Source organism: Furipterus horrens, unplaced genomic scaffold, assembly GCF_987537825.1.
Source record: "Furipterus horrens unplaced genomic scaffold, mFurHor1.1.pri manual_scaffold_11, whole genome shotgun sequence".
Lineage (NCBI taxonomy): Eukaryota > Metazoa > Chordata > Mammalia > Chiroptera > Furipteridae > Furipterus > Furipterus horrens.
In genome coordinates this window covers 58,371,253-58,394,699 of record NW_028327181.1, presented here as the reverse complement: position 1 = coordinate 58,394,699, position 23,447 = coordinate 58,371,253, and the positions used below count along the sequence as shown (strand labels likewise).

General features: G+C 57.9%; 1 protein-coding gene across 5 annotated transcripts; it reads right to left on the bottom strand.

Annotated features, from left to right (window-relative positions):
• Positions 1 to 988: 988 nt before the first annotated feature.
• On the bottom strand, positions 989 to 21,642 carry CLUH (CLUH binding protein of NUMT mRNA). 5 transcript variants are annotated; one of them, XM_090290495.1, is made up of 26 exons: positions 17,277 to 17,838; positions 14,407 to 14,612; positions 13,430 to 13,601; positions 12,340 to 12,483; positions 12,033 to 12,157; positions 11,782 to 11,936; positions 11,577 to 11,702; positions 10,893 to 11,040; positions 10,577 to 10,669; positions 9,062 to 9,756; positions 8,155 to 8,378; positions 7,864 to 7,968; positions 7,616 to 7,716; positions 6,671 to 6,823; positions 6,522 to 6,584; positions 6,173 to 6,417; positions 5,845 to 5,929; positions 5,544 to 5,697; positions 5,324 to 5,463; positions 4,413 to 4,493; positions 4,210 to 4,335; positions 4,006 to 4,127; positions 3,612 to 3,705; positions 3,384 to 3,518; positions 3,228 to 3,301; positions 989 to 2,123 (listed from the first exon to the last, which is right to left on the bottom strand). In XM_090290495.1, exons 1-26 carry the CDS (start codon positions 17,821 to 17,823, stop codon positions 2,036 to 2,038), a joined length of 4,401 nt encoding a protein of 1,466 aa, XP_090146621.1. In that variant the 5' UTR covers positions 17,824 to 17,838; the 3' UTR covers positions 989 to 2,035. The 5 variants fall into 5 exon arrangements, with proteins under 5 accessions (XP_090146621.1, XP_090146622.1, XP_090146623.1 ...); XM_090290496.1 differs by lacking the exon at positions 17,277 to 17,838 and adding an exon at positions 21,426 to 21,642 and having other exon boundaries at positions 2,061 to 2,447; XM_090290497.1 differs by lacking the exon at positions 17,277 to 17,838 and adding an exon at positions 21,426 to 21,642 and having other exon boundaries at positions 2,061 to 2,447; positions 7,864 to 7,965.
• Between the last annotated feature and the right edge of the window lie 1,805 nt (positions 21,643 to 23,447).

Below are 23,447 nucleotides of genomic sequence, written 5' to 3'. Positions count from 1 at the left end.
AATAGCAGTTAAACCTGATCCATTCTCAACTTCCATCAGCTTTACACGGTGATGCCCCCGGAAGTGCTGTGGAGCACGTGACCAGTACTCACAGGATAAAGGCCATAGGAGGGCAGGTACAGAACACAACCATGAGACTAAAGGAAACTAGGGTTGGGGTGGGGGGAGCATGTGTCAAGGTACCCAGGGTGCTTCTTATGCATCATCAGTTGAAAGAAAACCTCAAGGCCAGGGATGTCTACTTTCCAGTTGGCTCAGGAAAACTAAGACATTAGGATTGGAATTTTTCTCTTGATAGAATGTCAGACACGAACTCTCCAAGTATTCAAGAGGGTATTCAGGTGTGCCTGAGTCTCAGGGTCTGCAGCTCAGGAGAGGGGAAGATCAAGCAGCAGCCACGACAGGCCCTCTCTACTCCCCACCCCCCACTTCCACTTCACAGGCCCTGCCACTCAAGCCAGCCTAGGTGGACGCTCCTTCCCCATCTCACTAGATGGCCAGGAGTCTCTGCTAGACTAGCTTAGTATGGCACTTCAGACAGCACTCTATTCTAGCATTCCTGGCCACCTTGGGGTGCGACCTTATCCTCCCTGCTGAAGCCTAGGGACGCTGGCAGCTGCCCAGAGCAAGCTCGGTGTCCAGCAGCCTATCAGAGCCGGCATGCCCAGAGCCCGGGCCCCCTTGCAGCGCCCTTCGCTCCAGCCTGTGTCACACAAAGCTCCACAGAGGAGCAATTCTCAGCCTTTCCTAGCCTGTAACCAACAGGTGACATTCATCTATGTCACTCTCAAGGGTCTAGTGACTGGCAGCCAGGTGCCTGTGACTCCACCCCCTTCCTCCCACTTAAAATGACTTTATAACAATAACCTTGAATTTGACCTAATTTATACACATTCATGTGCTTTAAACTTCCACTAATAACATTCCTGACAACAGCCCTCACAATCAGGCAAGACTGGTACAGAGCACACAGGAGAGGCTGGGACAGTAGGTTTCAAAAACTCACTTTATTCCAATGTGAAATGAAGACGTGATGGTTTAAAAACAAGAAAAAGTTCTTGATCAGCTGTGGGGATGCTTCAATTGCTAGCTCACGCCCACTCCCTTTGAAACAAGGTGTTTGGACAGACCATACCCATAAGCAGCTCCCCCAGGCAGAGGCACCCCACCCAACAGCTCCCTCAAGCTCACAAGGGTGGCAGGTCCCCACACCCTTGGGGCTCCAACAGCAGGCACAGAAGCAGCACAGGCAGGCGGGAGAGGGAGCAGCAGGGGCCTGTGGGGGCCACCACCTTCCATGCTGTCCCCGCCTGCCACACCCAGAGGTACCCTCTGGTCAAGGTGCTTGTGTGGCAAGAACGAGGTAGGGAGCTGGGCTCCACAAACAAATGACAATCACTCCTGTACCTGGTAAGTTACCCCCAGAATTCATGGGTCAGGCCTGGTTCCCCCAGGCCCTTGCCCTACCCTCTCCCACTGTGCGTTAGGCAGCTCAGGTTAAATGGTGAGAAGGATACATTCAGACTGCAGCCCCCAAAGTATCCCCAGCTAAGGAGTAGGGAGGCAGACGGTGGGGGCTGGGCACAGGGGCCCCCCCTGCCTTTCCCCACCCCAAGCACAGCCAGGCCAGGCCCAACTACAGTTAATAAAGCCACTGCAGCTCTCATCTTGCCACAGAGCAAAAGTGCACCCAGCTCTCCAGCCCTGCCACAGGGCTCCGACTCCCCATCCCGGGACACAGGAAAGCTCCCCCTTTTTTTGGCTTCAAACCTGGGCTCTAGGCCAGGTGGGCCCAGGGGTAGTGGCAGCAGAAGCAGCAGCCGTAATGTCAAACATACAAATGACCTGAGAAATTGCATCTGCACGTCACCCACTCTGACTTGACTCGGGCTATGTACAAGTTAGGAAGGACGGATCAAGACGCTCACGGGCATGGACACACTCGCACACACCTGCTTGAGGATGGGAGGGCCTGAGGGGCACCTGCCCCCCAGCTGGGAATTGATGCCCACACACTCCATTCACGTGTCTTCAATTAGGCCTCTGCATCAGTATATTCATTGAACCAGTGCAAAAACATCTCTCGGGGGGCAGGCAGGCCAGGCCGGGGTCCCAGGAGGATGCTGGGGGTGGGGTTGGGGTTGGAAATGCGGAAGGAGGGACTTGCTTCCTCTCCCGATCTGCAGGGCACGCCCCCCTTCTCCTGGAGTCTGGATCATTGGGTAACGGGGCAGCTGACTGACTGTCCATGTCTCTCTCTCTACCCCTGCAAGCCTGGGGACGGAGGGTCCTTGGCCGCCTGGGGCTGGGAGGCTGCGTCCTCGGGGGCCCTTGCTGGGTCAGGCTCGGTGGCCATGGGCTCTTCAGCCTTATCCCTGTTTTTGCTGGCTTCCTGGAGCTGGTGCCGCCGCGCCACCTCGGCTTTCAGATTCTCCAAGTCTTTTTGGCTGAGTAGAAGGATGGGGGTGAGGGTGGGTGTCAGAGCAGGCCTGGGCCTCCAGCCCCTCACTGGCTTTGCTTAAACTTAAACACGGGACAAGATCAGGCTCTGCGCTTTGCTCAGTGAGACACACACATGGAACAAGTGCTTCCTTTCCGCCCAAGAGCAGAAAGGCCACCAAGTGCTGAAAAGGTAAGAACTCCATGACTTGCCAGAGCCCTCAAGACCTGGCTCCCCCACAGCCTTTACGCCCAGCCCAGTCCTGCTGCATTCTGGGCTCGCTCCCACAGCAGACTAGGCCCAGGAAACGAGGGCTGGGAGGGCGGGCAGCCACTATAAACTCCCTGACCACTGGCTGACCACACCCATGTCCACCCTGTGGGAGGGAGTCGGGACCGAGGGGCTCACGAAGGCAGTGCTATTAGGAGCCGCACCAGAGCTACGGGAGTGGCTGGGAGTCACAGACCTACACTGGGATGGCAGGGAGGCAGAGAAAGAAGGAAGCCACTCTATGTACTGATTTGGAAAGAGTGCCAAGATACATTAAATGAAGGAAAAAATTCCATGTGTATGGTTTGCTACAATTTTGTGCAAAAAAGGGGGGAAAAAAAGATTACGTCATTTGCTCAGTTAGGCAGAGTATTTCCATAAGGATTCATCAGGAACTTCTCACCCCTGGCTGCATTTCCCAATTTTGAGCCAGGTCAGTGTATTATGTTTTAAAAAACAAAAAGCTAAAGGCCAACTTCTAGCTGGGAATGGGGAACAGATGGAGGAGGGGCCTCACCTGAGCGGAATGAAGAGGATGCCGTTGATGACATTGAGCTGTTCCAAGACACTGGCCATGCTGGGGGCTGTGAACTGAGGGGTGGAAGGGAAGATGAGCCACCGTGTGGGTGCCGAAAGGTCAGGGTGGGGGGCCCCAGCTCCTTCCCAGACACACCTTAAGGGGCGGGATGTTGGCGCTGGGGCCATTGCGGTAGATCTCGTTCATGGTGCGCTGCAGGGCCACAGCCTGCTGGGTCAGGCACTTGAGGTACTCAGAGCTCTCCTTGGTCTTCTCGTGGTCCTCGCCCAGCTATAAGGGGCGAGAGCGGCACAGGCAGGGCGGGATCAGGGCTGCCCAAGCACCCAGGCCCGGCAGCTCCCCCTAGCCCCTGCCGTGGCCCACCTGGGTCTTGTAGATGGTGTAGCCTTCTTTCTCGTGCTGCAGGGCTGACCGGAACTCAGCTTTGCTCTCATAGACCCGGGCGACAAGGTGGTGGCTACAGGAGGCGTGGGGCGGGGCAAAGGGAGGACATGAGTAGGCCGGGGCAGTGGGGGCCTGATGGGGCGGGTATGCAGACTAATCTAGATCCTGCTCTGGAATCTACCCGAGGGGAACAAACAAGCCCAGGGCTCAGAGAAGGAATGGAAGGTGAGAGAAATTTCCTCAGGAGTTACACCAAAGACAGGGCACTGGGTGCCATGGCCACGCTCAATCCAAGAGCTTCCTGGGACCCTGCCCTGTGGCCCTGGGTGTTTGGGCCTAGGCCCCCCAGCCCCCTAACCCAGTGTAGCCTCACCTGAGGGCCACTTTGAGGGACTTGGGCCCGTGGTACTTGGTGCTGACAGCCAGCGCATTCTCCAGGAAGCGCAGCGAGAGGTCATACTCCATCACCCCATGCAGCACCAGCCCGATGTTGTTCTGGGGGCAGTCGGGAGGGCCCTGGTCAGCGCCCGCGCCCCTGGGACCGAGGCTTGTCCCGCCACCCCTCCTCAGCACTCACATCCAGCAGGGCCATCTCAGGGTGGTCTTCCCCGAACACGAGCAGCATGAGGTAGCGAGCGCGGTACAGCAGGCTCAGGGCCGTGGACAGCTGGCTGCTGGCAAAGCAGTAGAGGGCCAGGTGCATCTGCAGGGGCAGCTGTGTCAGGCCAGGCCGGCCACGGGCCCACCCAGCTGTGCAGCCCCAGCCCAACAGCCACTCACGTATTCCTGGATGGTGTTGGGGTGCTCGATGCCCATCACTCGCTCGCTCATCAGCACGGCCTTCTGCTGGTTACTCAGGGCCTGGAGAGGCAGGGGGCTGTCATCCTGGGGTGGATGCCACCCCACACCCAGTCTGCCTGCCTGTGGACCCTTGAGCCCCCACAGTAGCTTGGGCTCAGTCCCTTCTGGCTGCACTTTCTATTTTTGCTTTACACAAAGGCAGCAGAGAAGGGGTCAGAATTCAGCTGTATGACCATGGCAGTCCAGGCTCCACTTCGAGACTGTTTCACCTTTTAAAAATGTCTTAAACCTTTTTTCTCCTAACAAAATCTATGTAAATGCATGTATACAAATCTAAACTTCGTTAAAACTTAAAGAAATGAAAGAAGGAAAAAAGCAGAAAAGAAAACCCACACACAGACAAGTCTTGGTGACCACAGGGGACTGGGGAGCCCACAGCATGCCCGCAACATGGAACAGCCCAGTAAAGCCCTGGGGCCGAGGATCAGGCCACAGCCTCGTTAAGGACAACGGCGGGGGCGCTCACGGAGCCGAGGTCCCAGGCATGGGGAGTCTCAGAACTCGTCTCTCCCAGTGCCCCGTGAAGGGAGGCCCAGCCCTCACTCCCCTCGGTGGCAGCACCCCCGCCACCCACCCCAGGACATGGTGGAGATGGGGGAGGAAGCCCAGGCAGAACAAGTAATCCCAAGACCCTTGGTCTCTGCCTGCTCCTCCGTGTCCCCCTTGTCCCCCACCCTGGTGAGCAGCATCTTAAGCCCCTTGGACAGGGCTCCAGTTCCTGCCGCCACGGGGAGTGAAAGCCGGCCCTAGCTCCCTCCCTTGCCAGCCCCCAATGCCAGGCCAGGCCCAAGGCCTCTGCCGGCACAGCCCAGCGGGTGCGCAAGGCCCACCTCGGCATAGTCACCCATAATGTAGTGGAGGCGGGCCAGGAGGCGTAAGCAGGCGCAGATCTCCACGTGCATAGCTCCGTACACATTGTTGAACAGGTTCAGGGCCTCATTGATGAGCTCGCAGCCCTCCTTCAGGAAGCCTGCAGGGCACCCCCAAGGGTGGCAAGGTCAGGGCCAGGCTGCGGAATCCCCCTCCCCCTAGCCACACCTGACCACGCACCCTGCTGTACTTTGGCCTGTCCGCTCTGGAAAAAGTGGAAGGCGTCCGAGGCCTTGGGGTTTACGTGCTTGACCACGGGGAAGATGTTGAGCACGTCCTCCTCCGTGAGCGCAGGCTTGTGGCGGCTATCAAAGCTGTACTCCTTCAGCAGGATCTGGGGAGCACAGCCAGCACCCACATACTGACAGGCTGCCTCAGCCCCAGACTCAGACGACCAGAATCCCCAAACCTGCCACCAACCCCGGTCCGGGGGACGCCGCGGGAGCTGGGGCACGGGAGGGGCAGTGTGCCCCGTGCCTACCTGGATCCCGGTTTTGAGGGAGATCTCCCGCAGCAGCGTGATCTTCTGCAGGCCGTACGTCTCCACGGCCTGGTCCACAGACTCACTGGGGAGAAGTGGCGGGCAGGCCTGAGCGGCCCCGCTCCCATCTCCGCCCTGCGCTCAACAGCTGCCACTCCGCCCGAGCAGAGCCCAGGTGCCCTCCTGGCACCTTCACCCTCTGGTCAGGACTAACAGCTCTCATCCCCACTTCCCCAAACGAGCTCCACTGCAGTGCCCTCCTCTCTCCTCACCTGCCTGCCCCCTGGGCTGTCAGAGGTGCCCACTGCCTGCCCGGCCCCTCACATACCACTCAAGGCTGAAGTCAAAGTAGTTCTTGGCCTCCTGGCAGATGTTCTTCCACAGCTCCTGGGGGGTCATGACGGCCCAGGCGGTGTTGTCTGCCGCCCCCGGAGGCCGGTTTCTCCTCCTCCTATTCCTCTTCTTGGAGATCAGCTCATCGGCGGGCAGGTGGGCCACAGGGTTGGGGTAGGAACTCAGGAAGCAGTTCAGGAAGTGGCTGATGGCAGCTGAGAGGCCCGAGAGCTCGACTCCCTGTGCAGGAGGTTTGGACGGAAGTCACGAGGGCCCTTGGGCCCCAACCCAGGGCTCTTCCCTGAGACCCCACACTGCCCGAGCCGGGGAGGAAGCAGTGGTACCTGCAAGTACGTCTTGAAGATGTGCTTGGCAGAGCGGGTGATAAGCTCTCCCATGCCAATTTTCTACAACGATTCAAAGAGGGAAGTCTTAGCCAGCCCAGGCCTCCGGCCGGGCCCCACCATCCGCCGCCTGCGGGAGCACCACTCACATAGATGTGGTCCAGCTGGTCTCGCGCCGGGCTCCGGAGCACCAGGTCCAGCACCTTGCCCAGGTAGCGCATGTTGATGCCACGCTGGCGCATCACCTCGGACAGTGTGGCCCCGTCCATGGGCAGCACCACGTGGTCCGTGCAGTCCTTCACCTGCAGGCTGCAGCAGGTCAGGGCCCCCAGCCCGGGCCCTCTGTCTCCTCCCACCCTGGGTCTGCCTTGGGGAGCTCACACTCTCATGAGGCCCATTCGAAGGAGAAGCAGGGGGCAAAGACCTCAACTCCCATCCAGGAAGATGGAAGGAGACAAAGTAGCAGCAAGGACATGAGAATTTACCCCCCAACCTTCCACACAAGCCAAGGAAACCGGGTGACTGCCAGGCCTACCTGACAGGGAAACAGGGACAAGGAAGCCCCACAGGTAATGAACCAAGAGAGCCCAACGGGCAGCACAAACTCCCCTCTGACCAGGAGGCAAGGAGCAGAGGTGACCACCCCTCAGAGGGGCAGAGCAGGGGGCCAGGGCAGCCAGCACAGCAGGCTCAGCTCCAGGGTCTGAGACAGGCACACCACCTGCTCACTAAGCCCTCAGCAGGGAGCAAGCACCCTGGCACCCACGGGGTCTACAGAAAAAGCTCGGGAGGGTGGAAAGCACAGAACCTCTCTCTCACCTTTTCTCCCAGACACCCCCTCGCCCCTCTGTCAGCCATCCATTACACAGGGGCTCAGGGGACCAGCCCCCAGCCCACATGGAGGACACAGCAGAGCAGAGCCTGTGTCTGGGGCCTCCCTCGGTCTCGCTGGGTCAGTGGCCCCTCTGTACGACCAGGACAAGCACTCTGCCCCGCCCGCCTCACAAGTCAGCAGGTCTAAGGAAGTCATTCCTGTGAAGGTCCCACAGACTCCGAAGTCGGAGACGGATGAGGTACTGGGGCCCCGCCCTCACCAAGCCGGGGATCTGGCAGGAGAGCAGGAAGGCAGCAGCATCTTTCAGAAGCTGCTTCTGGTCCCGCACTTCCTCCTGGCAGGACTCAGGAAAGCGAACGCCTGCAGGAGGGAGAGTAGAGGCTTGAGCCAGGTGAAGGGAAATTGGGGTAGCAAGACAGATGCCACTGCTCAGGTGGGGGTCCAGGCCCAGCAGCATCAAGGCCCAAGATGACCCTCCGGTGCTGCCCACCCTGCCCCACCACCTGCCTGGTGAGAAGATGTCAGGGTTGAAGCGGACGTCAAAGGCCGTACTGCTGATGGAGCCAACTGCCTTGCATGCATTGCGGATCACCTCCCGGCTCCGTGGGTCTGCTGTGGAGACGGGACCCGCTGGGAGGCAGCCATCTCACCATTGGTGGCCCCGCTGCCCCAAGCCTCCCCCGAGCACCTTGCCAAGACGTCTGCCTGCCTGTCTTGGGACTGGTCCTGAGCCACCCCTGGCAAGCACCAGCTGCCAGGACAGGTGTGAGGCTCCCCCAGCACCCACAGCAGCCCCACCTGTCCCGTCGTCTGAGGCGATGGTCTCTGCCAGCTCCTTCACCTTGGCCAGGCCACTAGCACTGCTGCCCTCCTCCTCACTTCCTGTCTCAGGTCCCAGAGGATCTTCAGACTTGGACTCTAAAGAGGATGAGCTGCCATTTTCCAGTGAGGTGGAGCTTTCCATCTTGCTGGCCTTCTGCTGCATCAGCTGCAGGGCAGCCAGCTTCATGAAGAGGAGGTACCTACAGTGCAGCAGACGGGCAGAGGCAGGGGTGAGAAAGGGGCCAGGGGCAGCTCCGCTGGCCTTCCTGCTGGCCCCAGGCCCCAGGCTTGCCGGGGTCATCAAATGTTGGGGCTGGATACCCTGATGGCGTGGGACACATCCTGCCCAGTGCACAGTATCAGCACACATGTGCATGTGCCAGCGCAGCGACTCTACCAGGGGGCAGCAGGTCCCAGAGGAAACTGAGATCTTCCCAGACAGGAAGAGGACAACTGGGGTGGGGTGTGGGTCAGGGAGCAGCTCACCAAGCAGGCCAGGGCTCTCAAAATTGACAGCAACCCACTGGCACGGAGAGAGGGAGAATATTCCTGGTGTGAGACATTTGATGTACCTGATCCTTAAGCACTAAATGCCAACAACCTCGACACCCACTGTCCCTCCTCCCGACCCCTGGCACTGGGACTTTGAAAAACACCCCAGCAGATTTCTACACGCTCCTTAAGGGAACAGCACCGCCTTGGCTGCGAGGCACCGGTCCAGCTGCTCACTAGTTTCTGAGCCTGACATCACAGTGGGCAGGGTGAGAGCTGAGTCTGTAATGGCTGTGGCCAGGGCCAGCTCTTCTCCAGTTTCCAAAGCCACTCCCATCAAGAGCAGACCAAGAGCAGCTCTGGCTGGGTGCAGCCCCGCCTGGCTCCTCACCTGTGCTCCACGAAGGCGTCTACCAGCTCCTGGCGCAGGCAGCACAGCTTGTGCCGGTGGCTGCGGGGGAAGCCGGCTCGGGCGCACTCCTCGGGCAGCTGCTCGCCGGGCACGGGGAGGAAGTTGAGGTCGGGCGGGAAGGTGCGCAGAAGGTCGAGGATGTAGTGGCGCCCGTCGTTGCCGATGATGCCCTTGCACTCCACGGAGGAGCAGAGCTCCACCTCCTCGTCGCGGTCATTGAGCACCCGGTGCCTCAGGATCTTGAGGGGCCGGCTCGTGCGTTCCAGCAGCTCCAGGTATCGCGGGTGCGACACCACTGTCTTGCCAAAGTCGATGGAGCCGTAGATGACACTCTGCTCCTGGTCCCGCTCCAGGATGCCAGGGATGATGGACTGGGCCGTGACACGGTAGCCGCGGTAATCCACCACCACCGTTCCCAGCGTGTACAGCCCCTCCACGTCCACCGCGTTGTATGTGCGCACACCGTTCAGGTCGTTGGCGGGCGCCACGTAGGCCGCCACATCCCCGCCAAAGTCCTTGTAGTGGTCGCGGACATCAAAGCCCAGGCTGAAGAAGATGTTGTTCCAGATGAACATCTGCATCTTGGTCTCCTCACTGGGGTTGATGGCCATCACATTGCCATCGATGACCGCCATGGCGCCCCGCGTGGCCGCTGCCGTGAAGTCACTGTGTACCTGGGAGGGAAGGAGCCAAGGTTGGGAAGGCCAGAGAGGCCCCACCCATGGGAGCACAGGTCTTGACCCACCTAGCCAAGCTCCCCACAGGGTGGAGGCACGCGGCTGCCTTGGGGGCTGAGGGCTCTAGCATCGGTTTCCTCACATCTGGTGAAGGGCAAGAAGCTTTTTCAAAAAAACTTAAACTCAGAGAGAGCAGTGCTGAGTGATTAACAAGGAGTGGAAGGACTGGGCCGGGTGTGGGAGCCACCAACTATGCGCCAGGTGAACGTGGACAGGTCACCTCTTGGACCCGTTTTCTGGTCTATAAAGTAGCGACAACAGAAGTATCGACCTTTAGGAGGTGCCTGAAGAGAAATGAGGATAACGACTGACACATCTGGCGCAGCCCCTGGCAAAGATGGTACCTAAAACATTTAGATCTTATTCTTACCATTACCATCTCCAGGCTGTGAGATTAAGGGAGATTTTAAATTTGACTTTTTTTTGAAAGCCCTATTTTTTCCTCAGGTCTCTCATCTCAGTAAAAGTGCTAATAACATCACAGTAGGGCATTTGTGCCCAGGCAAGGACCCGATGGTGGTGAGTGGAGGGCAGAAAGCTGGAACAGACCTTGTCACCTAGCCCACACTGGAGGCAGGTCCCACCCCTGCCCATGGGCTCCATCTCAGAGGGGCCAGAGGAAGCAGTTGGGGTGGTCTGCCGGGAGCTGGAGTCTAGCCGCCACCCTGCCCCAGTTTCCCTCCTGTCCACAAGAAAACCAGCCAATGGTGGCAGGTGGGTCTAAGGCTGCCAGTCAGGCATGAGAGGACGTGGGTACCTTGAATATGGCTCTTTCTCGAAGCAGCCGCTCAGGCAGGTTCTTGCGGGGCAGTTCCCTTGTGGTCTGCAGCTCCTCGTTCCAGTCCCGAGTCTGCAAAGGGACCGGGGAGGGAGATACTGGCTCAGCCCGCGCCCCACAACCCGCTCCCAGCAGCCTCTTCCTCCACCTCCCCACTGACAGCCCCATAGACTCTCAAGTGAACAAGACAGATGAGCAGATGGAACCTCCACGGAGGCACACAGAACCCAGCCTGGCACCCACCAAGGCGGGGGAAGGGAGGGGACCACGGAGGGCAGGGCCAGGCCACAGGCACCTGTCCAGGAATGTGCTCCTCGTAGCCCAGCCTGGAGGTGTAGGCGTCTTCCGCGCGCACACAGTCCATGGCATGCTCTGCCTGGGGGGCTGTCCAGCTGTATACCTGGAACGGGGTGGCAATCCTCTCGAACGGGTGGCGCTGGACCCTATGGCAGGCAGAGGAGGAGAGATGGGGCAGCCCGCCCAGCTGGGCCCCTTCTTCTCTGAGCCCTCTGCCACCAGCTCCAGTGTCTCCCCGCCCTGAGATCTGCTCCTGGAGTCTCACAGAAGCACACGGGCACCTCTCCTAGAATTACTGTCTCGGGGCCCGGCTAACAGCTCCCTAAAGAAGGCTCTGGGGAGCTGGGGCACAGCTACTTTGGGCAGAAATGCTAGCGGTCAGCCCTGGCTGGTGTGGCTCAGTAGACTGAGCGCCGGCCTGCAAACTGAAAGGTCATCTGTTCCATTCCTGGTCAGGGCACGTGTCTGGGTTGCGGGCCAGGTCCCCGTTTGGGGGCGTTTCTCTCACATATCAATGTTTCTCTCCTTCTCTTTCTTCCTCCCTTCCCCTCTCTAAAAATAAATAAATAAAATCTTAAAAACAAAACAAAACAAGAAAAAGATGCTAAAGCTCAGGCTGGCTATTCACCCCATCCCCAGACAGCACACGAGACAAGAGGCAGAGATCAGGCAGAGGCACTACCTTTTCTTCTGCAGCGCAGCAAAGTTTTTTTTGAAGGTCGGGCTGATCTGGTTGAGCAGCTCCACCAGGGAATGGCTGAGGAAGCGGGGGCTGGCGGGCTTGGGGTTAAAGTGATACGCTGTGGACCTGCGGAGAGAGTGGTCACTGTGCAGGGCACCCCAAGAGGCTGCCCACAGACCTGCAAAAGGCTCACACAAGGACTCACTGGTTCAGGTAGAAGCCCCGCGTCGATGCCGTGATGCTGACTTGCCGGTCCTCGGCTGTGATCACAAACAGGTACATGAGGTCCCCGTGCATCTTGCGGTTCCCAGGGGGTGGGTTCCAGCCACTCATAGTGAGCACCTTCAGGCACTGCAGGGGCTACAGGAATGGCCACGCGTGAGTGGGTCAGGCCTCCTGGTGTGGCGGTTCCAGCCCCACCAGAGACATGTTCCCGGCTCTAGTCAAGAGTCCCACCTTCCAGTCACGGTTCTGGGGCTGCAAAGGACACAATGGCCGCTCCCGACTCCCTGGAAGGATGTACTCAGGTGGCGTGCAGTCAATGGGGTCCATCTCCAAGCCCTTCTTCCGCTTCCCGCTGTCTGAGGGACCCAAGGCTGGTGGTCAGCACAGGGCCACCCAAGGGTGAACCGTTTTTCCACCTAAACTGGCCCCAGTACGCATGCCTCTGACCCCACCCCCTCCAGGTGAGACAGCCTGGCCCTCAGCCCTTTCGCCAGCCCCTGGCCCCTCTGCCCAACCCTGGCTCCAATGCCTCCTTCACCTCCCAGGTCACCATCGGTAAAGACACTCAGGAAGGACAAGGAGTTGCAGTCAACCCCGTTGAAGGCATCAGATGGGTCCAGGCTCTTGAGCAGGTCTCGTACATGGCGCACATGGATTCGGGCCTCCCGCACTGTGTATGGCTCTGATGGGAGGGAAGGACCAGGGTGTTGCCAGGGCTCTGCTCCCTGCGACCACCCACCCAGCAGAGAAGTCTGGCACCGTACTACTATGGGTGGTCTTGATTTTTCGATTGTTTGCTTCCATTTACAAATTCCATTATAAACACATAAGCTGGAGTTCTGGTTTTCATACACATACCTGCCTGCTGGTCAGCAGGGATCCTTGTTGGCTAAGAACCTTTTGCCAGTAGGCACGAGAAATGCCTATGGAAGTACACACAGGCCTCAGGGAGCCCATGAAGCCCCCGCTCTGTTCATGAGTGCCACGGGAGAACAGTTCTGCATAACTGTGGGCTCCAGGAAGCCCTCACCCAGGGATGCCCAGAGGACCTACCAGGACCCGAATTACAACTCTGGCCCCCCAGGATGTGTTTCCTGAAATGTTAATGAGGGCTCTTCTGGGAGAGGAGAGAGGTTCCGTTATCAGTCAGCTTTGGACACAGTTGGGTTACATTTTTTCCACTTTCCTCTTAATAAGATGACACACCTGGAACCTCTGCTTCTCCCCAGGAGACCAAGTTCACAGGAGCTTTTGTTTTGCAACCAAACCAGCCTTACTATACCAGCTGATCACTCCACATGGGCCTGCTTCCCTGCTCAGGAGCTGTAAAAGTCTGTCCTTCTCAAGAGATTTAACTTCTTCTCTACAGCATTTGTCTGGACCAATTTCAAGTCCTTGCTTGGTATTGTGTATTTGTTTTAATCACAACTCTGATATTTAACCCATGAAGTTGGAAGGCGCACAGGTGATAGCCTGAGAAGCAGACCTGTGCTCCAATACTGCCTCTGCAAGTCTGATGCCACTCTGAGCCTCCACGTGCTCAAGGTGACCAGCCAGGGTAGGTGGTGTGCTGCCCGGCCCTGCCTCTAGGTGCCCTCCCTTAGCAGACGGCCTGACTGCTGGCAAACCTTCCACCACGCGTAGCACTGAGCCCTCCTGCAGCCCCTCAACACTGCGCAGCTCGGAAAAGTGGTCCAGCATGTTGCCATCCAGGTGCAGTGAGAAGCAGGTGCGATGACATGTGTCTTCACGGTCCATGAGCACTTGGTGGATCTCCTGTACCATCTCCTGGGGGGACACCTGCCAGAGAGAAGGTCCCGACTACCCTGGTGAAGATACACTTTTCCCATCCCAAAGTACATGGGTCCCTAGAATCAATGCCCCAAATACTCAGCTTCCCACTTTTTGGCTTTTAAATTCTAGGCCCTGTCCTTACATACATGCCCATCTATGCCTGTGTGTGCACATGCAGTGTATGCACACATGTCTGTGGGACAGAGTCTGGCTTCAGTACCCTCAGGCCTAAACTATTCCTATAGACTAAGAACAAGCCCTGAGCACAGCAGCAGGAGATCTAACAACGGTGGAAAGAAAACAGCAACCTTGCCTTCTCCCTTGCCCCATGCTGAGGCCCCCAGGGCAAATGGCTTCCCCCTCCAAGAAGGGGTCCTCTGGGCCCAAGCCTATAGGCACAGAAGACAGAGGAAGGCATTGCCGGGCTCCCCTACAAGTCACCGATCTGCATGGCCTCTGGGTTGGCTCTGCTCTCAGGCCAGTGGCAGAGACACAGCCAGAGACAGGCAGCTTCCCTGAGTACCGAGCAGAGGGCTAGGGGCTTTGGGACCCTAACACCACCCAGCCACTACCATACGTCTCCCCAACGGGGCTGGCAATCCTGGCTGGATGCAACCCAACAGCAACAGGACAATGACCTGAACCTAAACCCCCACATCTGCCAGGCTAGCTGCATGACAGTGGCAAGGCAGAGGGAGCTTTCCTGCCTACAACACGGGGCCAGGACGAGCACGGGCAAGGCTTGGCTTCCCACCCCTGTCCTCCCAAAGCAGCCTGGACCTTGGTCCCCAGCACTGCTCTCCCATCTCACCTGCAGGGAGAAGGGCTCAATCCCCGGGGCGAGGATCTTCACAGAAAAGCCCGTGTCCTGAATGACAATGACTTCCTGTTGTCCAGTGGTCTCCTCTCCCGGCTCTGCCTCATCTAGCCCATTTTCCCGGGGTGGCTCGGTGGGCCCCTCGTCCTTTGTCAGGCTCTCTGGGCAGTCCCCATTCAGCAGCATGACTGACGGCAGCTCTGTGAGTAACATGGGCCTAGTTGGTCAGGCGGGGCATCCACCTCACCCACCAGGGTGGGCACATGCCTGACAGGATGGTGCCTGCATGTCCCCCAGACTCCACAGTCCCGCCTCCACCCTGGGCGCACAACTTCCACCACAGGCCACAGCCAGAACCCTTCTACATCCCAGGCCCGCCCTTCCCATTCGCTCCTCAGTCTACCAGTCTGACTTTTAGCTGAGCACAATATTCAGACCACTCTCCCCAGAGTCACCAAAGCCACCTTCCCCCCCCCTTTTATCCTCACTTGTGGATTTTTTTTTTTCATTGTTTTTAAAGAGATAGGAAAGGAGAGAGAAAAAAACATCAATGCAAGAGAGAACCATCAATTGGTTACCTTGTGTACATGCCTGGACTGGGGATCAAACCTACAACCTGAGTATGTGCCCTGACTGGGAATCAAACCTGCAACCTTTCGGTTACAGGACAATGCTCCCATCAACTGAGCCACATCAGCCAGGGCACCAAAGCCACTCCAAGGGCCCAACCCAAGGGTCTTCTCTGGCCTTAATATGTCTAGCTTCTCAGCAGCATCCCCTCCCAGCATCACCAAAGACTCATCTTATCAGCATGGCATTCATCTTCCTCCACAAACAAGCCCCTGCTTAGTGAATACTATCCACCTCAATCTAGTCACCCAACCTAATCTCTACTGGTCACGGGACTGGGACTCTGGGCACAGCTCCAGGACAGGCCACTTTCCCTAGTTCAAGAGCACCTTTTAATACTTCCCACTGCTCACAAGATCCAAGCTTCTTAGGCCAACACCCGCAGGCACCAGCCTTAAGTCCATCTCAGCTCCTACCAGCTCTCCCTGTCAAGGTGTAGCTACACCAAACTACTCAGAAGCCTGAGAACAGGCTACCTATCTTCCCTCCCACCTGGGCTTTTGTTTATTCTGCCCCTGATACCACAGCCCATTGAGCAAACTCCTCCTCACTCAACAAGACCCAAGTGAAACAAACCCTCCTCTCTAAAGAATTACTGCTGTCACTGTCCCCAGAGTCCTGGTGTCACCTCCCCGAGCGCTTGTTCTGCTGCACTCTCGGTGGCTGTTCACACCAGCGCTCTATCTTCCCCTTCCCCTCCATCTTGCCCAGGAAAAATAAAAAGGCACTGAATTAATGAATTAATTACTGTAAACACGTTGTTAAGTCCAATATTTGTGAAAAGCACCCAACTCACATTCTGAGAGAGGATGAAGAGGTAACAAAACCTTCCAACTGTACCCAAGCACCAAGGGAAACAAAGGAGAGCCTCCTCCCACCTGGGCAGCAGAGGACCTCCTCGCAGAAACCCTCCAGCAAAGCTCAGTCTGCCTGGAAGCTCACTTGGTCCATGGAGCCTTCCTACCCAGAGCCTGCCAGGCAGCCAAACTGGCCCCTTGCATGCTTGGGAGCTCCACACAGGTCAGCTCCCCAGCTCTGCTCTGGATTCAGCTCATCCCATCCTGGCCCCACCTCCTCTCCCCCGCCTAGCTGTTAGCAGTAGGGCTGGGGTGTGTTTCCCCAGAGCTGTATGGGCCCTACCCAGACCCACAGAAACGTGGAGTGGGGCCATTGGGATAAAAGATAAGCCCAGTCCAGAACCTGGGTAGGCCCGGGGGACAACACGAGAGGCAACTCCCTCTTCCCTGGGTCCTCTCAACTTAGAGATAAAGAGGACAGCTAGGAACTCAGATACAGCGCCTCCTCCGCCCTCCAAATTAGGATGTATAAGGCCCAGAAAAGTTCAGAGCCCTGTCCAAGGTCAAGAGACAAGAACAAACCCTGGGTTCTCACACCACCACCCCATCACACTGCCTGCCTCCCTGGCCACCATGAACCTTCGGTGACTACCATCACCCCAGTCCCCATCCCCAGCACATCTCTCCAAACCAGAAGCGAAACTCCCGAGAACCACGAGGCCGCACAAGAACCTCTTCTTCCAGGGAGTGGGCAGCACAGCCAGACCCCAAGCCCCTAACAAGTGAGCAGCCAGCCCAGAGGGAGAACTTGGCTGACTAAGATGAAGCAGACAAGGACAAGAGGGCCGGGAGAAGGGCGGTGGTTGGTGGCTTTCAAAAGGCAGAAACAGGGATGGCAGAAGATATGAGGAGGCACTTCCCCCAACTGTGTCTCTGAGAAACGCTTTGCAGGCTGGCGAGCCCCTGGGAGCAGAAGAGACACAGGAAAGGGCCTCCACCCAATATGGAGCAGCAGCTTTGAGGTCTGAGACCCCACAAGTGGCAGATCGGGGACCTGACCAAGGCAGGCAGCCTGCACTCCCTGAGTCTGGGCCGCAGAGGACAGAGAGGAGGGCAGGGGAAACAAGGCCAGGGTGGCCGCAGCTCCCACTCCCCTTCTGCAGCCCAGGAGCCTGCCCAGAGGCACCTGGCACCCACAGGCACTGGGTTGCCACCCCAGGGGGGTACCCAATTGCCTATCAGATTTCAAAGGAATGTGGCTGGTTGGGGGCGGGGGGGCTTCCACTCCCCAGGAGAGCAAGGCCTACCCTTCTTCCTTCCTCTAAGGGACCCTAAATGTCTCCCTACCACTGGATTAAGGCCAAGTGATCTTCCCACAAGAGGCTGGCCACCTGGCTCACTGCCCCCACAGCCCACCTGGTACAGTCAGCGGCTGACCTCTCCCGGGCTCTGGAGTCTCTTGACCGCCATTGCAGCGAGGCAACCAGCTCTCCGGCTCAGGCCTGGCACTGTCTGTGTCCCTCATTCCAGCCTCTGCCACAACCCTTGCCCCCATGCAGCTGGTCGGCACGGGGCTGGAGCTCTGGCTGGCTTCGGGTTTCAGTGGGGACAGGCCTGCCGGGGTGGCCTCGGGAAGGGCACACTCCCCCTGCCTCGAATCCTGCTCAAGGTCGGCCGGAAGGACAGCTGTGGGCCAGGAGGCCCTGGTGGCTCCATGACCCCAGGGAGACCTGCTACCAACACTCGGACCCACCTCCCTGCACTCCCCATAAAGAGGGTCACTACTGACAAAGCTGTCAGGGGAGCAGGAGAACCCAGCATTTGGGGTACCTGGACCCCTCAGGATCGAGGGCCCTGGGGACTGGCTGGCAGAGGCAGGGCCCAACAAGGGGGTCCTCTCCTCAGCCCCAGCCCCAGTGGGGGTGGGCAGGACTGCTTCAGCCAGCTGCCGGCAACAGCTGGTGCAGACCCAGACCCAGGCCATGAGTTGGCCGCCCCGTCTACCAGTCGCAGACGCTGAGCACCCAGTCTGCCCCCTGGGTCACGGGGCTGGCTGGGGCCTCTTCATGCTGCCCCCTGCAGGTGACCCTTCTTGAGAGTCACTGGTTCTGGTGGGAGGAGGGATGGGCCCCCGGTCTCCCAGGGAACAACTGCACCCGTGCCCCAGGCCTCCAGCTCCACCAAGAAGCTGGCAGGCTCTGCCTTCCCTTCCCAGCAGGCCCTGCTCTGCCAGGAGAACACCAAGTCTCTCCCCCGGGGGGGAACCAGAGCTGGCAGCAAGAAGCCAAAGGCAAGTTCAGTTGTGAAGAAGAAACGTGGAGAAAGAACATGCCCAGCCTCGCCAGGGCGCCAGGGCCTCTGACTTGTTGCCACGGCCCAGCCAGTGCTGCTCCGGCATCCATACTAACCAGGGTGGGGGCAGGGAGCCAGGCTCACTCCAGGTCCCTTCCCCTCCAGTCCAGTCCTGTCCCAGGTGGTCCTGATGGCCCCGCATGGGCCAGGCCCTCAACCTCCCCACAGCCCCCACCAAGAGTTCAGCCTGCACTTTCCAGATGTGATACTCAGGGCCAGGCCCTGGCAGAGCCTCTCTTATCCTATCCCTGTTCCCAAACACACTACCCCTCTGGAGAAGGGAGTGGGGCAGGCGATGGTCCCTGAGTGGTGGAGACACCCACCTCCACTCTGGGTACCATAAAGCCAGTGCTCATTCTAGGCCCAGCCCACAGCAGTTCCCTCAGCTTGACCAGCCCATCTTACTTGATGAAACTGAGGTTCCAGACAGCTAGTAAGCCAGCTGCCCACAGTCACAGAGGCAACGAGCAGCCAAGCCTCGCCAAAAACAAAACAAAAACCCCGAGGTCCATCAGCTGCCCAAGCTCCCGCCTCTGAATGCAACTCCCCCGGGCTTAGCACCCCCAGGAATACCCCTCCTCCTCCAGGCTTCAGGCTTCAGCCCAGGAGGCAACTCTATCTCCTGCCATAAGATCTCCTCCCAAGCCTCTACACCCCTGGGCCAGCACCCCCTCTTCTCATCACAGGGAGCATCCCTGAGCATCTGGGCATTAGGGAAAGGGGAAAGGTGGTCCTCTGCAGAATGCTAAGGGGTCGCCCAAACGGCATGCATATATACGCCCTTGCCTTCACTGGCTAGGTCAGAATGAAGAGATAAAGCGGAGCCCTGCCCTGGCCTGGAAGCACAGGGACCCCACGAACAGCAGACAGGAGGGGTTAGAAAAGAAACTAGGCCATCTCGGTGGCCTCTGTGTGCCTTCCCCAGCCTGGCATGGCCTCACTCAGTAGACTGTGCCAGGGCCAGGCCCCGCCCCAGCCACGGCCTCTCAGCACGTGAGGCTCCAGCAGGAAGTAAGGCCCCAAAAGACACATCACCCACCCCAGGAGCCCAGGGCTTCGGGGGAAAGGGGTGGGGGCAGGCCAGCAACCTATGGAAGACCCCAAGGATATGGGCACTTCTTTTTTCTCCTTCTGGTGTCCCCAGTCCAGAAGCAGGTCTGCAGGGTCCGGGGATAGTCAAAATGCTCCCCAGACTCTGCTCTGACCTACCCAAGAGAAGAGCTTGGGGGTCCAGTCGGGGAGCTCCTCTAAGCCCTCAAGCTCCCCTCCAGTCTGCCAGCCTCTTCTCAGCTCTGGGCCCCAACAACGAGGAGTCCTCCCCTAAGCAGAAGAAACTAGACATACCAACTGCGAACTTGAAAAACCTGCCTGTTCTCTTAACCCCTAAAAGCAGCTTTATTCCCAAGAAGGTAACTGACCTTTGCTTCCCCCCACAAAAGGCCTTGATCACGTCCTCAAGGGGACAGGGGAGCCTTCCAGAGCTGGGTCCGGAGGTCAAAAGCCTCAGTAAGAGCCTACTGGGGGTCTCCATTAACACCCCCTCCTTCTCTGAATAGTCAGGCGGGCTCTAATTCAAGTCCTATGCACCTATACTGGCTTCCCCAAAACATAAGGAGCCAATCAATGTTCCACCACTAGTATGCTCCTAGTTTCCCCAAAACGAACAGCAAGCATCCCCTGACTCAGGCTGCCACAGACAAAGCCTCTCAGCACATAGCTGAGGAGGGGTTTCACTCAGACCCTCAGAGAAATCTGCCAACAGACTCTCCCTCCTTCGCCCTCACATCAGCATATGATTTCAACCAACACTCCCGTCCCAGCTTCTTCTGGGACAGGCAGGGCAGCCTTGGCGTGCTGGCCTTGAGCTGGAGATACAAATGCTCTCAACAGTGAAATCACTGTGTGACCTTGGGCAAGTCGTTTCATCTCTTCAGGTCTCTGCTAGAGGGGAAATCAGCCAGCCCCTTATCTGCTCCTCTCTTCAGAGCCACATCAGGGCAAAGCCTGTAAGGCTGGAGTCACCAGCATATGTCATTTAGCCCCAACCTCCGCCTTGTTCACAGAGCCAGCAAAGCTGCCACAGTAGCCATCCCCTCGCACAAGGTAAACCGGCTGTGACAGGTGGCAGGGTCAGAGTGCCTACCTAACATTGTTCCCATCCTGACTCACCACCAGAAGCTGGGGCGGGAAATGAAAATGACAAGTCCTGTTGAGGAGAGTTGGGGGGAAGTGGAAAACACCGCAGTTCTGCTCTCCCATCACCACACAGGGCAGAAAGGGACCACGGTCAGCCTCTGAGGCTCTGAGGAAGACTTGGAGATGACAAGTGACAGGTTGGGAAGCAGCTTCAGCCTCAAAGCTGGACTCTGAAACGCGACGGAAGGGAACAGAAGGCCCAGGAGACATGGAAGAAGCAGGCTCCACCAGAGAAAGCGGCAGCCACTCCCAAAGCCAGGGCCACACAGTTCCCATGGGAGAGAGCTGGAGCTCCACTCCACACTGACGACCTTTGCCTTAAAAACTGCAACTGTGAGCGGACTCACTTTTCGCAATAAGGCGGGTTAATGATCAAGTTTTGGCACAAACACCTCTTCCTGCCAAGGAGTTTGGCTTTGGCACCACATACAGGCAGCCCCCCTGGTCTGCCCAGCAGGCCAACTCCTAACCCGGCAGAGATCAGAGCCTGAAGATCGAGGTTAAAGCCTTAACTCTGAGGATGAACCAGAGAAACCCCCCTCACAATACTCATCCTAATTAGCGCTCTTCCCACAGACCAAGCCTGGGAAGTCCCAAGCGGAGCCTTACTTGCAGGGCTGCACTCCGGCACGGGGAACGCTTGGGCGCCTGACGTGAAGAGCAAGTGTCAGTGACCCCAGCCCAGAGAGCTCCCCAGGCCCGGGGTACAGAGGGGGTGGGGCTGCTGACTGTATCCATCTACGGCAGCGGCGCACCCCGAAACCGCGTGTGCGCGCACGTGTCCCCGCAATCTGGCCCGCGTGTGCCCGCCGCCGCTGCACTCCCCGGGACCCCACATGCGAAGCCCGGGCCGCAGCGAGGGGCGACAGTGAAGGTGACCTTCAGGGCGGGGGCGGCCCGGTGGAGGGCCCCGCGAGATGCAACCCGGCCCGGTGCGGAGGAAAGGCGGCGGTCCCCGCGAAACCCCGAACAAGCCCGCCCGCTCGGCCCGGTCCAGCCTACCCCACCTGACTGCCTACTGGTCCCGGCCCCACTTACCGGCTGAGCCCGGCCGCCCCTTGCCACCAGCCTGCGAGCTGGGCTCCCGGGCGCTGTCGGCCGGGGCGGCCGCCGGCAACTCGTCCGTTTTGATGACCATGGCGGCGGGATCCGGCGTCCGGCTCAACTGTCCGTGCCGCCCGCCGCGCCACTAACCCAAGTGCCCTGCTCTCCGCGGCCGCTGCGGGAAGGACGGAGTCACCGGCCCACGTGGTGTGCGCTGTAACCTTTGACCCCACCGCCGCTCCCCTGCCCCGCCTCCGAGCCCGACCCGGGCCACGGCGGCCCGCGAGGGACAAACCACAGCGCTCTAGGTTGGCCAGCCACCAATGCGGTGACTTTCCCCGAATGTCTTAAAGGGAACGTACACTGATTCAGAGGAGAGAGAGGCTTAGGGCTCCCTCCAAGGCGGGGCTTCGAGGAGACGTCTTGGCAGTTCGCTGCCCGTGGGGCGGGCACCTTGACCTTGAGTGGAGAGTCTTCTAACACTGCCATTACCAACCGTCCCCTCCCCTAATAGTCTGCTTCCAATTGCAAATCTGCCAAGTGACCACGCGGTCTCTAATCTGCGATGCTAGTGTGACCGTCAGCGCCTTCCTCCCCAAACTTGTCCTTTGCCACCGAAGGAGTGGGGCTGGGGTGCCCGTCTTATTGAAGAATGGGTGGAGGGCAGCCGAGGGCTTGGTCACTAGAGCCAGGGTTGGAGAATGGCAGATGGCGTTGAAGGGTCGGAAATGGACCCACTAAACTTGGTCATGAGCCACAAAGGGCTTCTTCCTGCCATCGGCCTCGACAGCCCCACCAGGTGATTGCTCATTTCCAGACCTGTACGGTCTCCCCATTTACAGTGGAGGAAGTAGAGACCAAGGTGGCACAGGGAGTAAAAAGTAGAGTTTAGTCCGGCTAAATCCACAGCCTGGACACTTAACAGTAGTTCATATTTTCAGGTGTTGGGCTTGGTGTGGACTAAGGTGTGCTACCTAGGTGACATTTAACCAGCTCTTGAGAGTGAACTGAGGTATTCCAGCTGCAGAGAGTAGGGAGAGTCTTCTATGCACAGGCCCAGGAAGCCATTGGGAAGCACTTAAGGCATATTCCTGACATTTTCCAGGATCTAATGGGAATTGGGAAGCTGAAGCTGTAGAAGTGGGCTGTGACAGGCCTCAGGGCCTCATAAAAATTGCAAAGAAAAGTGGACTTTGCAAGAGGAGCCAGTGAAGAGCATCAGGAGGAAGAGAAATGTGAAATGCTCTGGTTGCTTGCTGTGTGGGGTGTAAGGGGACTGAACTCTACTAGCACGAGATGAGTTAGGAGTATTGAACAAGAAGGCTGGAAATAAAAGCAAGACCACACTACCAGGTGTACATAAAAGGCAGGCAGCCAGAGTAGTGCACAAACCTAAGACTGGAAGTGTATGTGTGTACAACCACTACCTTGTCTCTTTTTGTAAACTTAGGCAAGTCTCGACTTTCACCCCACTGAATCTCAGGGTGTTTCCTCTGTCAAATAAAAACACCTATCTGTCTAGCCTCACTTAGCTGTTGGGAAGAGATGGTGGTAGCACTTGAAAGAGCTCACTCAGTGCTACAGGAAGATTAGAGATGAACTGGACCCAGTCCCTGCCAGGAGAAGTTTCAGTTTGGTGGATGAAGTAAGATGTGCACAGCAACTTCACATACAAGGCTGCAGAATAAAGGCCTTTAGAGAAGGCTGTTATGAATGTGCAAAGGAGGCAGTCCAGGAGGGCTTTATGGAAGAGGCTACTCTGAACTGAGCTTTGAAGGGTAAAAAGGATTCCAATGAGAAAGTCAGTGGAATCATATGGGCAGACACAGAAGAAGTGACTCCAGGAACTTGTTCATTCATTTAGTTAGTTATTTTTAAAAACATTTTAATTTTATTTTTAATTTTGTAATAAATTCACATGGTTCAAACTTCATTAAGAATACAGTGTTATAAAGCACAATTTCTCATCTGACTCCAGCCATCTAGTTTCCCTCCCCAGACCACCAAGTTTATCAA